Here is a 17632-nt window from a genome sequence, read left to right on the forward strand (position 1 = left end):
TCTAAACCATGTGTATATATCTATTACATAGAATAACATTTTTTCTTTCTTTCTGCTCTTTTTTATTTAAGTATAGTTGATTTACAATGTTTCAGGTGTACAGCAAAGTGATTCAGTTAGATACATATCTATTCTTTTTCAGATTCTTTTCCATTATAGGTTATTACAAGATATTGAATATAGTTCCCTGTGCTATACAGTAGGTCCTTGTTCTATATCTATTTTACATATAGCAGTGTGTATCTGTTTATCCCAAATTCCTAATTTACCCCTTTCCCCCTTACCCCTTTGGTAACCATAAGGTTGTTTTCTGTCTGTGAGTCTATTTCTGTTTTGTAAATAAGTTCATTTGTATCAATATTTTAGATTCCACCTATATGACAGTTGTCTTTCTCTGTCGGACTTACTTCACTTAGTATGACAGTCTCTAGGTCCATCGTATTGCTGCGAATGGCATTATTTCAATTTTTTTATGGATGAGTAATATTTCATTATATATATATATATATATATATATATATATATATATATATCCACACACACACACACACACACACACACACACACACACACACACACACACATTCATCTGTTGATGCACATTTAGGTTGTATCCATGTCTTGACTATTGTGAATAATGCTGCTATGAACATTGGGGTGCATGTATCTTTTCAAATTAGAGTTTTCGTCTTTAGAACAACATGTTTTTTTCTGGTGTTGCTATCATTTTAATTCACTCTGTTTAAAGTCAGAAGTGGACTGAAATATCAAAATATTACAGAGATTATAGAGTTGGCTGTTTGGGTTGTTGTAAGTTTTGAAAGAAAAAGTGGCATCATGATGCTTTTAGGAATAAATATGGGCATTTGAGATTTGCAAACTTTTAAAATGGCAACTTCCCTTTTAAGTTTTTATTTTACTCTTAACTTGTAACTATACCAGGCTAATGATATGTATTGTACATCCCAGCATGATCTGTATTTTTATAGTAGTAAAACTCAAGTACAATATAAATCATAAAGCAATGAAATAATGACCATAATCAATTAGAAGCTACTGAGTAAATGAGAATCACCTGTTACTTTCCTAGGTGCTCTGTGAATGCAGAAGAAGTAGATGGCTGAGGCTCTGTTCAAGTAGCTCAGTTAGGGAGATAGCTTCTACGTGTTAAAAGCAAAAGCAACAAATTGCTAAGTATGAGATAACATACTGGCTAAAAAAAAACTCTTAAAAGAAAGAGGATTGATAACTGGTAATGGGAGTAGCCCAAATATATAAAGAACACCTACAAATAAATAAGAAAAATAACAATAGAAAAAAACAAGTAAAAGATATATGAATAGCTGTTTTACAGAAAAGGAAACAGATGTGACTAATAAACTTATGGAGAGATACTTAGCCTCATTAAGCAATCTGAGAAATGAATATCCAAGGCCACAGTGAGGCACCATTTCATACCACTCAGTTGTCAAAGAGTAAGCATTCTGACAAACGCCAGTAGAAGGTGACATTGTTGAAGGGAGTATCAGTTGTTACAACTTTGAAACTTATTTGTTATCTTACAATGTTGATCATTAGAATACCTTAAAACTCAGTAATTCCATTGCTAGATATACCCCAAGAGGAATTAGAGCACATATGTGCCAGAAGACATGTGCAAGAATGTTCATAGCCACACTTTTCATACTAGCCCCAAACTGAAAGCAACCAAAGTGGTCACCGATAGGAGAATGGATAGATAAAGTGTGGTTCATTCACACAACGGGAAACTATCCAGCAATGAAAATGAAACACTCTTTCTAAAGTTTAAAAACAAAAGAAACCTAAACAATATAATATTTAGGCAATATTATATATAATATTAGCAACTACATATATAGTCCCTTGCTTTTTCTTAAACAATGGAATGATAAACACCAAGTGCAGGATAGTGGTGAATCTCTGGAAGAATAAGCTAAAGGATGAGTTGAGAAGGAGCACAGAGGAAGATGTAAGTCAGCTGTTCCCAAATGTTACCGTGCGTTGGAATCACTTGGAAGGCTGGTTAAACCACAGATTGCTGCTCCTGACCCCAGAGTTTCTGATTCAGTAGGTCTGGGGTTGGTCCCAGAATTTTTATTTCTGATAAGCTCCCTGGTGGTGCTGATGCTGCCAGTCTGGAAATCAGAATACAAGTTATTAATAATAATCTAAATTAGGCACAGGCAAGCAATCGAATCTGGCCCACCGCCTATTTTTGTATGGTCCATGAGCTAAGATTGGTTTTTACAATTTTAAATGGTTGAAAAAAATCAAAGGAAGAATAATATTTTGTGATACATGAGAATTTTATAGAAAATTCATATTTCAGGGTCCATAAATAGTTTTATTGCACCACAATGTGCTCATTTGCTTACATAGTGTGTGTGGCTACTTTTGTGCTGGTATGCCTGAGCTAAATGTGTTACAGAAAACATATAGCCCGCAAAGCTGAAACTATCTACTAATCTGGCCCTTTACGGAAAAAATTTGCCAACCCCTGTTCTAAAGGGTACGTGGTAGAGTCATGGGTTTTGTATTATTATTTTAAAATAATGAATTCATCATTAAAATAAAATAAAACAGGGTCATGTGTGAAGAAACAAGAATTCTTCTTACTCCAGCTGTATGCATCTGAAGTAAAGAAAAAACAATTTTTTTAAAATAGTCATCAGGGTTGGTTAGAAATGGCTTCTTGAAGTTGGTTAGATTGGACCACAAGTATTGGTGGCATTCATAGACTGAGCAGAGGATTTCCTGGGATAGCAAACAGCTCCAGCAGAGAATGACTCAGTGGTTGTAGAGGACAAAAGGGATTGGCTTGAGTGGAGTAGAGCATTCTTTTGTGAGGAAAGTGGGTGGGTTGCTGGGTAGGATGGGTGCTGGTGGAGGAGAGGATAGATAGGAGAATGGGAGACCTAGGCTGAGGCAACTAAGTATACCCAAAGATAAAAGAGCATTACCTGGTGGAAGCTATGTATCCACTACCTGGATACGCTTTACTACGTACTGTCAACTTCAATCAAGTGTAAAGTCAACTTAAATTACTGAGCATAGCACAGCATAAAACATTCATTAGGCAAATGTAGCATGGACTGTAGGAATGATATTTCTTACATTAGCAAAAGAAAATTTTAAGACTTGTTCTAGTTTTAGAAGCAATAATGATCACACTGTCGAAAATGTGGAAAGATAGGGAAAAGCACAAAAAAGAGAAGCAAAATCTCCTGTTTTGCTACCATGCAGAGATAATCATGGGTAACATTTTGGTGTATATATTTCCAGTGTCTGTCTTTGTCTCAGTCTCCACCTTTCTTTGTATTTGCTTCTTTGTTTTTAACAAAAATTATACCGTGGAATTGATACTATTCTTTGGCTTTTTTTTTTTTTAAGTTAACAGTATATAGCAACATGATCCAGATAACTATTCTTTTTTATTGTCATTTTAAGACATAGGATGCCTACGTATCAGTTTGACAGAATAATTTATTTAATCCTCAGTGGTTGAACATTTGGACTGATTTTCCCTTTTTGGTGGCAGGTGCTGCTTTTTTTTTTTTTTTTTAATTAATTTATTTATTTATTTATGGCTGTGTTGGGTCTTCGTTTCTGTGCGAGGGCTTTCTCTAGTTGTGGCAAGCGGGGAGCACTCTTCATCACGGTGCGCGGGCCTCTCACTATCGCGGCCTCTCTTGTTGTGGAGCACAGGCTCCAGATGCGCAGGCTCAGTAATTGTGGCGCACGGGCTTAGTTGCTCCGTGGCATGTGGGAATCTTCCCAGACCAGGGCTCGAACCCGTGTCCCCTGCATTGGTAGGCAGATTCTCAACCACTGCGCCACCAGGGAAGCCCCGGTGCTGCTTTTAAAACACTAAAGAAAACATAAGGAAATGTTTACAAATATCCATGCTACTTGCCTTAGTAGAAATTCCAAAAGTGGAAAGGGTAGGAACATTTTTAAAGGTCATGAAGCATTTTGCTGGATTGCTCCAGAAAAATTGTACCAGTTCACACCCTTGCCAAAAGGCTATGTGTCAGTTTTCCTATACTTAATTTATTAATTCTAGCCAATACTAATTATTAATCTTCTCATACATTTGAAAGATTAAGTTATATCATTGTTTTAATTTTTGTTTTTGATACAAATGAAGCTGAACATTTTAAGTAAGATTTTTGGCTGTTTGAATTATTTCTTTCATGAGTTGTTCACATTTTTGTGTTTTCTTTTTTATTCATCAGAGTTCTTTAAATATTGAAAAAATATTGTCTAGTTGTGATATATGCTGCAAATATTTTTCCCAGTCCATGTTTTGCCTTTCAAATTTGTTTGTGGTGTTTTTTGGTGAACTAAAATATTTGATTTTAAATAGACTTTATTTTTTAGAGCAGTTTTAGGTTTACAGAAAAATTGTGCCCAAAGTGTAGAGGGTCCTCCTATACCTCCTCTCCCTCCCCTTGTCCCCAACCCCAGTTTCTCCTATTGTTAACGTCTTACATTGGTGTGGCTATTTTTAAAATTACAATTGATGAACCTGTATTGATACACTTTTATTAACTAAAGTCCATAGTTTACATTAGAGTTCACTCTTTGTGTTGTACAGTTCTGTGAGTTTTGACAAATGTATATAGTAATGACATGTCTCTACCATTACAGTATCATACAGAGAGTTTCACTGTCATAAAAAATCCCCTGTGCTCTACCTATTCATTCTCCCTCTTTTCCCCAAGTCCCTGATAACTACTGATCTTTTTACTGTCTCTATGGTTTTGCCTTTTCCATACTGTTATATACTAACTGGAATCATACCATGTGTGGCTTTTTCAGACTGGCTCCTTTCACTTAGTGACATGCATTTAAGTTTTCTCTGTGTCCTTTCATAGCTTGATAGCTCATTTCTTTTTATCACTAAATAGAACTCTGTTGTATGGCTGTACTACAGTTTCTTTATCCATTCACCTATTAAAAGACATCTTGATTGCTTCCAAGTTTTGGCAGCTATGAATAAGACTGCTATAAATATTCATGTGCATGTTTCTGACATAAGTTTCTGACTCATTTGGGTAAATACCTAGGATCTCAATTGCTAGACTGTATGGTCAGCCTATGTTTAGCTTTACAAGAAACTGCCAAATTGTCTTCTGAAGTGGCTGTACCATTTTGCATTCCCACCAGCAATGAATGAGAGTTTTTATTGTTCCACATCTTCTCCAGCACTTGGTGTTTTGTTTTGAATTGGTGTGTCATGGTATCTCATTGTCATTTTAATTTGCAAATTCCTAATGACATATGATGTTGAGCATGTTTTCATCTGTTTATTTGCCATTTGCATATCTCTTTAGTGAAGTGTCTATTTAGATCTTTTGCTAATTTTGTAAAGTTATTTTCTTATTGTTGAGTTTCAAGGGTTCTTTGTATATTTTGAATACAGGTCCTTTATCAAAAGTATTTAATTTTCATATAGTCAAAACAGTTTATTTTCTGGCTCTGTCTCTGGTATGTCTTTAAAGCCTTCTTTCCCCTTAAATTATAAATATTCACTTGCATTTTTCTTTCAGTAATTTTATGATTTCATTTTGAGATGTTTGTATCTGGAAGTCTCAAATTTTGAGGAAGAGATGATTTCATTTTTCCCTCCATTTAAATCCACTTAGATATAATTGCTTTGCCTACTTTTGACAACCGTGCAATGGAAAACTGGGGACTGTTGATGTTTGATGAGTCATTATTGTTGCTGCAACCAAAGGATAAACTAACAGAAAAAAAGACTGTGATCTCCTATATTGTCTCCCACGAGATTGGACATCAGGCATGTGGTAAAACGTTCTTTCTTATTTCACATGAAAATATTCTCCAGCTGCTGTACCAAAAGTAGCGACCCCCCCAAACCCTGCTGTACACCAAAGTTTAAAAATTATTTGAAAAATGGGTCGCTGAAAGAAAACAAGGAAGGATCTGTGTAATCAGATCCTGGGTGGATTTGAACTACTGGTGATAAATCACAGTGATGAGAACTTAAAAGAACATTCGCAGGTCATATATTTATATCCAAAGAGTAACTGTGTTCCACAAAGTTCTCTTCAGGAGAAGTAAGCCAAGCAGAGCTATGATTATTTGCTTTCCATTCCATCTTAAAATAGAGATATTCAAAAAAGTCACTGCAAGATATCCACATTTCATTAGCAGATTGTTACAAACTTTTTTTTTTTTTTTTGAGAGAAGTTACAAGTTAAAGGATTATAGTCAATATACTAGTGTCAGTGAGGTGAGCAGTAATTAATCCTGGAGCTGCATCCCCAAAGGTGATGTAAACAGGATTTATTTCATTAGATCTATATGCTTTTATGCTGTGATTTTAGAAGTTTAGTTATTTGATTTGATGGAGATTCTCACATCTGCATTTTGACCTTTATAAATCAAGTTTGTCAAGAAAGAAGTCATCTAAACTATGAAATTGTTATCTTTTTGTTATATGGACTCCTAAGAAGTTTTGGAGAAGAGTGATTTACTGGGATTGAATAACACCCTGCTACACAGTCAACACATACTTTCACAAGTTTTGATCAGTCACCCAAAGTGTCATTTTTTTTATTATAGCCTAAATGACACATTGTTTTGGAATACAGGCTGCTATTAGTACGTCACAGCTGTTATATAAGAATTTGGTTAAATACCAGGATGTGGATTTGTTGGTTTTGGAAATTATTGTGTTTTTCTTTCCTGATTCTGTTTATCATCTGTTTGACACTTTCTTTCTGTTAAGCTCAAATAGAAAATAATTATAGCTGTACCACTTTGCAGAACATATGAATACTTGAGTGATTTTTACATGGTGCAGATCAAATCATGTCCTGAAAACACAATCACTGCTTACAGCAAGATCCTAATGTAGTCTGTTTAGAGTATACGATTCTGTAATTAGTAGGTGCTAAGTAAACTTTCAGGACTTCTGCTTTAACTTAACTTTGGGGCAAAGTGGACAATTTGAGAACTGCTACTCTAGCTTAACTTATTTTTTAACATCACAATTTTAAAACAAAAATTGCTTTCAGTCATTGGATGTGAAATGATTATTTTAGAAGAAATGCATGACTGACATCTCTTCATGTTAAAACAACAACGTCATTTTGGGGTCCTGTTTTCAAGTTTATCATTGATAGCAAAAAGCATTTAATTTTGTCTTTGACCTTACATTTATTTCACATGCAATTACAATAAATATTACTTAAATTGAATTTAAGAATTTTTTTTTCCCAACTCCAAAAGTGGTTTGGAAACTTGGTTACCATGAATTGGTGGAACAATATCTGGCTCAATGAAGGTTTTGCATCTTATTTTGAGTTTGGAGTAATTAACTACTTCAATCCTAAACTCCCAAGGGTAAGTAGTTTGTTAATTATAATTTTTTTCCCTTAATTATAAAAGTAATGCATGTTTATTGTTGAAAGTGTGTAAAATACAGAAAAATAAAAGGAATATTAAATTATCTGTAATACCAGAGATGATCAATTTTATCTTTTTGGTATGTTTTCTTTTTCCAGACTTTTATTATTATAAATGTTCCTAAAAGAGAATTACACAGAAATGTGTAATACCCTTTCTACTTCATACTATATCAAGAGCATTTTCACAAATCATTAAATCATTTTTGAAAATATGATTTTTAAGGGTTGCCTAATATTTTATCATATCACCTTATAAGGTGTATCTATGTAATATTTCCCTACTATAAGATTTTAGGTTATTTTCATTTATTTCTACCTAGACTAAATTTTAAGGTGCTTGTAATCAGTAGTCTATGGCTTTAATGATAAGAATATGCTATATTATATATTATAAATATTATATATTATGTTACATATAATTCAGCTGATATTACATATAATACTAATAGCTGATATTGTATCTATTATAGCTGATATTCTTTTGTTGTTTTGAGTAAATAGTAGTATAGAAAAATAAACTTATGGATATGCAAATCTGATTATTTCAACTGTAAGTTATGTTTCTAATATTTTATTTAGAGTAATTAGGTAGTGCTTTCAGAATGGCATGATAAAGCCAAATTGACTTTATTTGATTTAGGTGTTTAAATGTTTAGACTTAATACCATCTTTTGACACAGACCTCACTTTTTCACTCCGAGCCAGGGGTCCTTTCTCCCCCTCTGTTCCTGCGTCCTGCGTCCTGCGTCCTGCCTCCTGCCTCCTGCCATCCCCCTGATGCTCAGAGCTGCTCTTTCTGCTGCCCTTTGCCAGCCTGTCTCTCATCTCCCCTCCCAAGTGTTTCCAAGGCTCAATTTTTGGCCTCTTTCCTCCCTTCCCTACCCTCGCTCATTCAGAGTACATTGACATTTGAAATGCTGATCTCCACTGGCCAGATCTTCTTTACAGGCTAAATTTATTCACTTTGAAGGAGAGTCTAAGATTGTGTTCTTTCTATCATATTGGTTGTAAATTTTCCCTCCATGAAAGGAGGGAGATGGTAGGTAGATATTTGGTTTTTGTTGACTAAAAAGTTGGCAGAATAAAAAGCTGACAGACCTCTCTTGGCACCCCAGAAACTTAAAAAAAAAAAATCCTTTTTTACCTGTTTGTGAAATTGTAGTTTCTGGGAAGCACTGATGTAGCAGCCTCTTACTGCCCCAGTTCCATGCCCCCCACTCTGCCCTTTGCAAACATCCTATAAAATGCCCACCATCACATAGTCCGGCCATTCTGCAGTACCTCTGCTCTTCCTCCCCTGGATTGGACATCATGATATAGATCAGCAGAATGAAGTATTGAAAAGTTAATTGACTCGCCCAAGGTCATTTGCCTGATTGAGGCAGAACTGTGATTACATTCCAGTTACCTGGGTCTAGTCTGAAGATGAGGATAATGATGATAATAACAATAATACTGTATTTACCATTCACTGAGTACTTAGGATTTATCTGCCTGGTAGTGTAAGTTCTATACATATATCATCTTACTCAATCTTCAAAATAATCCTATGAGTATAGTTGTTATCTTTTCTATTTTCTATTGAGGAAACTGAGGCATAGAAGCATTAAGTAAGTTGTTCAAGGTCTCACAGTTATTAAAGGTCAGAGATGAGAGTCAGTTCCAGGTTTCTGTAACTGCAAAGCCCATGCCTTTAACCACTGTGCTCTGCAGAGAAAACACCTGGGAGTGTTCTCGTTCTCAAGGAGCTTATGGTGTGTGTGTATATGTTCATTATATGACTCTTTTCATATACATAAACTTTATACACATACAGTAAATCTCAGTTGTCTTCAATAGTCCTTTCCGTATACTCTATACATACAAAATTGTTTATATCTCTCTTTTATAAAGTAGCATCTACACATGGTTAGTGTCGTCTATAACTGTTTTTGAAAGCATTTGGTTGTATTCCAAATTAACTCTGTGCTGAGAGTAAATATGGAAAGAAATTGCATTCCCATAAAACAATTAGATTCACCCTGTATGTCCTTAATTGAACAGACTATACTATCAACATCAGTCAGTTACCTCTTAATGCAACTAAAATGGCTAAGGTATTACCATAACTGGAAACAGTGACGAAAACATATTACTAATGTTTTTGAAGCTAAGATGGTAAGATTATCCTCTCTTTTACCATTTAGTTATTTCTTTTTATCATTGATTCTTTTTTTGTTTGTTTTATTTATTTTTCTATACAGCACATTCTTATTAGTTATCCATTTTATACATATTGGTGTATATATGTCGATCCCAAACTCCAAATTCATCACACCACCACCTCCACCCCCTCTGCTTTCCCCCCTGGGTGTCCATACATTTGTTCTCTGCATTTCTGTCTCAGTTTCTGCCCTGCAAACAGGTTCATCTGTACCATTTTTCTAGGTTCCACATATATACGTTAATATACGATATTTGTTTTACTCTTTCTGACTTACTTCACTCTGTATGACAGTCTCTAGATTCATCCACGTCTCTACAAATGACCCAATTTCATTCCTTTTTATGGCTGAGTAATATTCCATTGTATATATGTACCACATCTTCTTTATCCATTTGTCTGTCGATGGGCATTTAGGTTGCTTCCATGACCTGGCTATTGCAAATACTGCTGCAATGAACATTGGGGTGCATGTGTCTTTTTGAATTGTGCTTTTCTCTGGGTATATGCCCAGTAGTGGGATTGCTGGATCATATGGAAATTCTATTTTTAGTTTTTTAAGGAACATCCATACTGTTCTCCATAGTGGCTGTATCAATTTACATTCCCACCAACAGTGCAAGAGGGTTCCCTTTTCTCTACACCCTCTCCAGCATTTGTTGTTTGTAGATTTTCTGATGATGCCCATTCTAACTGGTGTGAGGTGATACCTCATTGTAGTTTTGATTTGCATTTCTCTAATAATTAGTGATGTTGAGCAGCTTTTCATGTGCTTCTTGGCCATCTGTATGTCTTCTTTGGAGAAATGTCTATTTAGGTCTTCTGCCCATTTTTGGATTGGGTTGTTTGTTTTTTTAATATTGAGCTACATGAGCTGTTTATATATTTTAGAGATTAATCCTTTGTCCATTGATTCGTTTGCAAATATTTTCTCCCATTCTGAGGGCTGTCTTTTTGTCTTGTTTGTAGTTTCCTTTGCTGTGCAAAAGCTTTTAAGTTTCATTAGGTCCCATTTGTTTATTTTTGTTTTTATTTCCATTACTCTAGGAGGTCGGTCAAAAAAGATCTTGCTGGGATTTATGTCAAAGAGTGTTCTTCCTATGTTTTCCTCTAGGAGTTTTATAGTGTCCAGTCTTACATTTAAGTCTCGAATCCATTTTGAGTTTATTTTTGTGTATGGTGTTAGGGAGTGTTCTAATTTCATTCTTTTACATGTAGCTGTCCAGTTTTCCCAGCAGCACTTATTGAAGAGACTGTCTTTTCTCCATTGTATATCCTTGCCTCCTTTGTCATAGATTAGTTGACCATAGGTGCGTGGGTTTATCTCTGGGCTTTCTATCTTGTTCCATTGATCTATATCTCTATTTTTGTGCCAGTACCATATTGTCTTGATGACTGTAGCTTTGTAGTATAGTCTGAAGTCAGGAAGTCTGATTCCTCCAGCTCTGTTTTTTTCCCCCAAGACTGCTTTTGCTATTCGGGGCCTTTTGTGTCTCCGTACAAATTTTAAGACTTTTTGTTCTAGTTCTGTAAAAAATGCCATTGGTAATTTGATACGGATTGCATTGAATCTGTAGATTGCTTTGGGTAGTATAGTCATTTTCACAATATTGATTCTTCTAATCCAAGAACATGGTATATCTCTCCATCTGTTGGTATCATCTTTAATTTCTTTCATCAGTGTCTTATAGTTTTCTGCATACAGGTTTTTGTCTCCCTAGGTAGGTTTATTCCTAGGTATTTTATTCTTTTTGTTGCAGTGGTAAATGGGAGTGTTTCCTTAATTTCTCTTTCAGATTTTTCATCATTAGTGTATAGGAATGCAAGAGATTTCTGTGCATTAATTTTGTATCCTACAACTTTACCAAATTCATTGATTAGCTCTAGTAATTTTCTGGTGGCATCTTTGGGACTCTCTGTGTATAGTATCATGTCATCTCCAAACAGTGACAGTTTTACTTCTTCTTTTCCAATTTGTATTCCTTTTATTTCTTTTTCTTCTCTGATTTCCATGGCTAGGACTTCCAAAACTATGTTGAATAATAGTGGTGAGAGTGGACATCCTTGTCTTTTTCCTGATCTTAGAGGAAATGGTTTCAGTTTTTCACCATTGAGAGTGATGTTTGCTGTGGGTTTGTTGTATATGACCTTTATTATGTTGAGGTAGGTTCCCTCTATGCCCACTTTCTGGAGAGTTTTTACCATAAATGGGTGTTGAATTTTGTCAAAAGATTTTTCTGCATCTATTGAGATGATCATATGGTTTTTATTCTTCAGTTTGTTAATATGGTGTAACACATTGATTGATGTGCGTATATTGAAGAATCCTTGCATCCCTAAGATAAATCCCACTTGATCATGGTGTATGATCCTTTTAATGTGCTGTTGGATTCTGTTTGCTAGTATTTTTTTGAGGATTTTTTCATCTATGTTCATCAGTGATAGTGGTCTGTAATTTTCTTTTTTTGTAGTATCTTTGTCTGGTTTTGGTATCAGGGTGATGGTGGCCTCATAGAATGAGTTTGGGAGTGTTCCTTCCTCTGCAATTTCTTGGAAGAGTTTGAGAAGGATGGGTGTTAGCTCTTCTCTAAATGTTTGATAGAATTCACCTGTGAAGCCATCTGGTCCTGGACTTTTGTTTGTTGGAAGATTTTTAATCACAGTTTCAATTTCATTACTTGTGATTGGTCTGTTCATATTTTCTATTTCTTCCTGGTTCAGTCTTGGAAGGTTATACCTTTCTAAGAATTTGTCCATTTCTTCCAGGTTGTCCGTTTTATTGGCATAGAGTTGCTTGTAGTAGTCTCTTTTGGTGCTTTGTATTTCTGCAGTGTCTGTTGTAACTTCTCCTTTTTCATTTCTAATTTATTGATTTGAGTCCTCTCCCCCTTTTTCTTGATGAGTCTGGCTATGGCTTATCAATTTTGTTTATCTTCTCAAAGAACCAGCTTTTTAATTTTATTGATCTTTGCTCTTGTTTTCTTTATTTCTATTTCATTTATTTCTGCTCTGATCTTTATGATTTCTTTCCTTCTACTAACTTTGGGTTTTGTTTCTTCTTCTTTCTCTAGTTCCTTTTAGGTGTAAGGTTAGATTGTTTATTTGAGATTTTTCTTGTTTCTTGAAGAAGGCTTGTATTGCTATATACTTCCCTCTTAGAACGGCTTTTGCTGCATCCCATAGGTTTTGGATTGTCGTGTTTTCATTGTCATATGTCTCTAGGTATTTTTTGATTTCCTCTTTGATTTCTTCAGTGATATCTTGGTTACTTAGTAACGTATTGTTTAGCTTCCATGTGTTTGTGTTATTTACGTTTTTTTCCCTGTAATTGATTTCTAATCTCATAGCGTTGTGGTCTGAAAAGATGCTTGATATGTTTTCAATTTTCTTATATTTACTGAGGCTTGATTTGTGACCCAAGATGTGAGGTATCCTGGAGAATGTTCCATGCACACTTGAGAATAAAGTGTAATCTGCTGTTTTGGGATGGAATGTTCTATAAATATCAATTAAATCTATCTGATCTATTGTGTCACTTAAAGCTTGTGTTTCCTTAGTAATTTTCATTTTGGATGATCTGTCCATTGGTGTAAGTGAGGTGTTAAAGTCCCCCACTATTATTGTGTTACTGTTGATTTCCTCTTTTATAGCTGTTAGCAGTTGCCTTATGTATTAAGGTGCTCCTATGTTGGGAGCCTATATATTTATAATTGTTACATCTTCTTCTTGGATTGATCCCTTCATCATTGCGTAGTGTCCTTCCTTGTCTCTTTTAACATTCTTTATTTTAAAGTTTATTTTATCTGATATGAATATTGCTACTCCAGCTTTTGTTTCATTTCCATTTGCATGGAATATCTTTTTCCATCCCCTCACTTTCAGTCTGTATGTGTCCCTAGGTCTGAAGTGGGTCTCTGTAGACAGCATACATATGGGTCTTGTTTTTGTATCCATTCAGCGAGCCTGTGTATTTTGGTTGGAGCATTTAATCCATTCACGTTTAAGGTAATTATTGATATGTATGTTCCTATTACCATTTTCTTAATTGTTTTGGGTTTGTTTTTCTAGGTCCTTTTCTTCTCTTGTGTTTCCCACTTAGAGAAGTTCCTTTAGCATTTGTTGTACAGCTGCTTTGGTGGTGCTTAATTCTCTTAGTTTTTGCTTGCCTGTAAAACTTTTGATTTCTCCATCGAATCTGAATAAGATCCTTGCCGGGTAGAGTAATCTTGGTTGTAGGTTCTTCCCTTTCATCACTTTAAATGTGTCATGCCACTCCCTTCTGGCTTGTAGAGTTTTTGCTGAGAAATCAGCTGTTAACCTTATGGGAGTTCCCTTGTATGTTATTTGTCGTTTTTCCCTTGCTGCTTTCAATAGTTTTTCTTTGTCTTTAGTTTTTACCAGTTTGATTACTTTGTGTCTCGGTGTGTTTCTCCTTGGGTTTATCCTGTATGGGACTCCGTGCATTTCCTGGACTTGGGTGGCTATTTCCTTTCCCATGTCAGGGAAGTTTTCGATTATAATCTCTTCAAATATTTTCTCGGGTCCTTTCTCTCTCTCTTCTCCTTCTGGGACCCCTATAATGTGAATGTTGTTTAATGTTGTCCCAGAGGTCTCTTAGGCTGTCTTCATTTCTTTTCATTCTTTTTTCTTTATTCTGTTCCACAGCAGTGAATTCCACCATTCTGTCTTCCAGGTCACTTATCCATTCTTCTGCCTCAGTTTTTCTGCTATTGATTCCTTATAGTGTATTTTTCATTTCAGTTATTGTATTGTTCATCTCTGTTTGTTTGTTCTTTAATTCTTCTAGGTCTTCGTTAAACATTTCTTGCATCTTCTCGATCCTTGCCTCCATTCTTTTTCCAAGGTCCTGGATCATCTTCACTCTCATTATTCTGAATTCTTTTTCGGGAAGGTTACCTATCTCCACTTCATTTAGTTGTTTTTCTGGGGTTTTATCTTGTTCCTTCATCTGGTACATAGCTCTCTGCCTTTTCATCTTGTCCATCTTTCTGTGAATGTGGTTTTCGTTCCACAGGCTGCAGGATTGTAGTTATTCTTACTTCTCCTCTCTGCCCTCTGGTGGATGAGGCTATCTACGAGGCTTGAGCAAGTTTCCTGATGGGAGGGACTGGTGGTGGGTAGAGCTGGCTGTTGCTCTGGTGAGCAGAGCTCAGTAAAACTTTAATCCGCTTGTCTGCTGATGGGTCAGGCTGGGTTCTCTCCCTGTTGGTTATTTGGCCTGAGGCAACCCAATACTGGAGCCTACCCGGCTCTTTGGTGGGGCTGATGGTGGACTCTGGGAAGGCTCACACCAAGCAGTACTTCCCAGAATCTCTGTCACCAGTGTCTTTGTCCTCACAGTGAGACACAGCCACCCCCTGCCTCTGCAGGAGACCCTCCAACACTAGCAGGTAGGTCTGGTTCAGTCTCCTATGGGGTCACGGCTCCTTCCCCTGGGTCCCGGTGTGCACACTACTTTGTGTGTGCCTTCCAAGAGTGGAGTCTCTGTTTCCCCCAGTCCTGTTGAAGTCCTGCAATCAAATTCTGCTAGCCTTCAAAGTCTGATTCTCTAGGAATTCCTCCTCCCGTTGCCGGACCCCCAGGTTGGGAAGCCTGACATGGGGCTCAGAACCTTCACTCCAGTGGGTGGACTTCTGTGGTATAAGTGTTCGCCAGTTTGTGAGTCACCCACCCAGCAGTTATGGGATTTGATTTTATTGTGATTGTGCCCCTCTTACCGTCTCATTGTGGCTTCTCCTTTGTCTTTGGATGTGGGGTATCTTTTTTGGTGAGTTCCAATGTCTTCCTGTCGATGATTGTTCAGCAGTTAATTGTTATTCTGGTGCTCTTGCAAGAGGGAGTGAGAGCACATCCTTCTACTCCGCCATCTTGAACCAATGTCCCCTTATCATTGATTCTTAATCACTCTTTTCTGAGTGTACATTTCTCAATCCCATGTAGAGCTGAGTGAAATATAACCCTTGCCAGAAGAGTATCAGATCCTGGAGCTTGAGAATATTGCCATGAGCTTTGTTTTTTAAAAGCTTAAGGCCCTGTTTCAATGATCTTTGAGAGATCAAATCTTTGGCTTCCTTTTAATCTAGTCATTGGATTGAAATTGAGTAAAGAGCATCACAGAACCATATGCAGAAACAGATTTCCATTTTTTCTAACTGGTCTAATTTCAGCTGAAAATTATTAAAGTACGAGATGAATGGGTCATGGTCAAGGATCCAGAACATTTCAATTGGTTTCTTGATCTCTGAAGCTCCAGCTCTGACATTGCTACTCACTGACGTTTTTCCGCCCCTCTTCTGCCTGGTCCAAGGAAGCAGCAGTCTCGGTGGAGGGAAAGGGCACATAAGGGCCTTGCAGCCTGTCAGATCTCGCTATGTTTTTATGATCACTGTAAGCTGAGGCAAGTAGCTGAACATTTCTGAGTTTTTGTTCCTCATTTGTAAAATAAGTTTTATACAGTCATTCAATAGATTATTGAGTATCTAACAGGCACTGTTGTGGCAGCCACCATTTTACTAAGCACTCATTATGTGCTTATAGAGTACTGCGCAAGTACATTATCTGACTCAAGCCTCCAAACAACTCTGAAGAAATAATAATAATAACATAATCACAGTAGTGGTTAACCCTTACTGAGCGTGCTCTATTTGCCAGTCACAGTGCTAAAAATTTTATGTAAATTAATTTAGACCTGATAATAATCCAGTAAGGACAGTGTTGCTTCCTGCATTTTCAGAGGTGAAACTGAGTTTCAGAGTGATGAAATTGGTTGCCTTTTATGAGTCATACAACTCCTAAGAGGCTGCAGTAGGATTCAAACCCAGGCAGCTCAACTCCAAAGCCTGTGCTTTTAACCACAATGATATTCCACACAAATTTATTATCATAAATACTGTTATATTTCTTAGGATAATAGTAGATTTAATAGGAACAGGTTTTGTTCTCTGGGATCTCACAGCTTGCAGGAAGAAAGTGATGGTGAGTGTCTAGACTCGCTTTATCCAATCACTGTATGCAGTAGCTAGATAATGTTTTTTTAAAAGCTGGTATCACTTTTTACATAGAGTTTCCCTTCAGGAGTGGAACAAGCTGGGATGAGCATCACCTTATGGGAAGCCCAGAGTAGAAAAACCTGAGGGATGTTGAGGAAGAGGTGTTCGTCTCATTAGTCACAGTTATCTTGTGTGATTCTGATGAAACCAAGAAGATTATGTAAAACCTTATACCAGGCAAGCAGAAGAGAGACAGACAACCTATTCTGAGAGAGAAAACCCCCACAAAATATGGAAAACGCTATATGTACAAAAGTGTTCATTAATATATTTTTCATAACTGCAAAACAAAACTGGAAGCAACTTAAATGCCTAACTAATAGGGAAATGATTGTCAACTATGGTCCATCGACATTATGGGGTATTTTGCAGCTGTGTATTTATTTATTTTAATGTTTTGCTTTTGCAAAAGTTGTATCTGCAGTACTTTGAAAAGAAGAAAATCATCTGTGATTTGACCACCCTGTGATAACCATGATTAAGGTTTGGTTTATTTCTTTCCAAATTACGTTTATTTCACTTACAATGCAGTGGCCATTATTAGGAATAGTTACAAAGATAAGACAGCAAAATTTCTAAATGAATACTATAATAAGTAAATTAAAAAGGTTGTTTTTACAAATATGAGAATAAATAAATAGATAGGAAAAAAGATTGGAAAGAGCTGGACTAAACATTCTAATGGGAGTTATTGTAGGGTGTGGGCTTATGGGTGTTTTTTATTTTTGCTATTTTCTTCATTGTGTTATGGGTCAACAGTGCACACTCTCAAGAGCTCTTGGGTGTTAAATTAGTAAAATCTATACTTAATGAATAAGGTCAGACTTAGGCAGATGTCTCCTCTAAATCCTTGCTTCTCAAAGTGTGATTCTCAAACTAGCAACATCAGCATCACCTGG

The 17632-nt window shown here is 36.2% G+C and overlaps 1 protein-coding gene across 1 annotated transcript in view; it reads left to right on the forward strand.

Annotated features, from left to right (window-relative positions):
* LVRN (laeverin) overlaps positions 1-17632 on the forward strand; it is a 79388-nt gene that overhangs the window by 34917 nt on the left and 26839 nt on the right. The window contains exons 5-6 of the mRNA XM_036845484.1: positions 5670-5824; positions 7282-7395. Of these exons, the coding sequence (XP_036701379.1) occupies positions 5670-5824; positions 7282-7395 (269 nt within the window). The remainder of the gene's footprint in view (positions 1-5669; positions 5825-7281; positions 7396-17632) is intronic.

Source organism: Balaenoptera musculus, chromosome 3, assembly GCF_009873245.2.
Source record: "Balaenoptera musculus isolate JJ_BM4_2016_0621 chromosome 3, mBalMus1.pri.v3, whole genome shotgun sequence".
Lineage (NCBI taxonomy): Eukaryota > Metazoa > Chordata > Mammalia > Artiodactyla > Balaenopteridae > Balaenoptera > Balaenoptera musculus.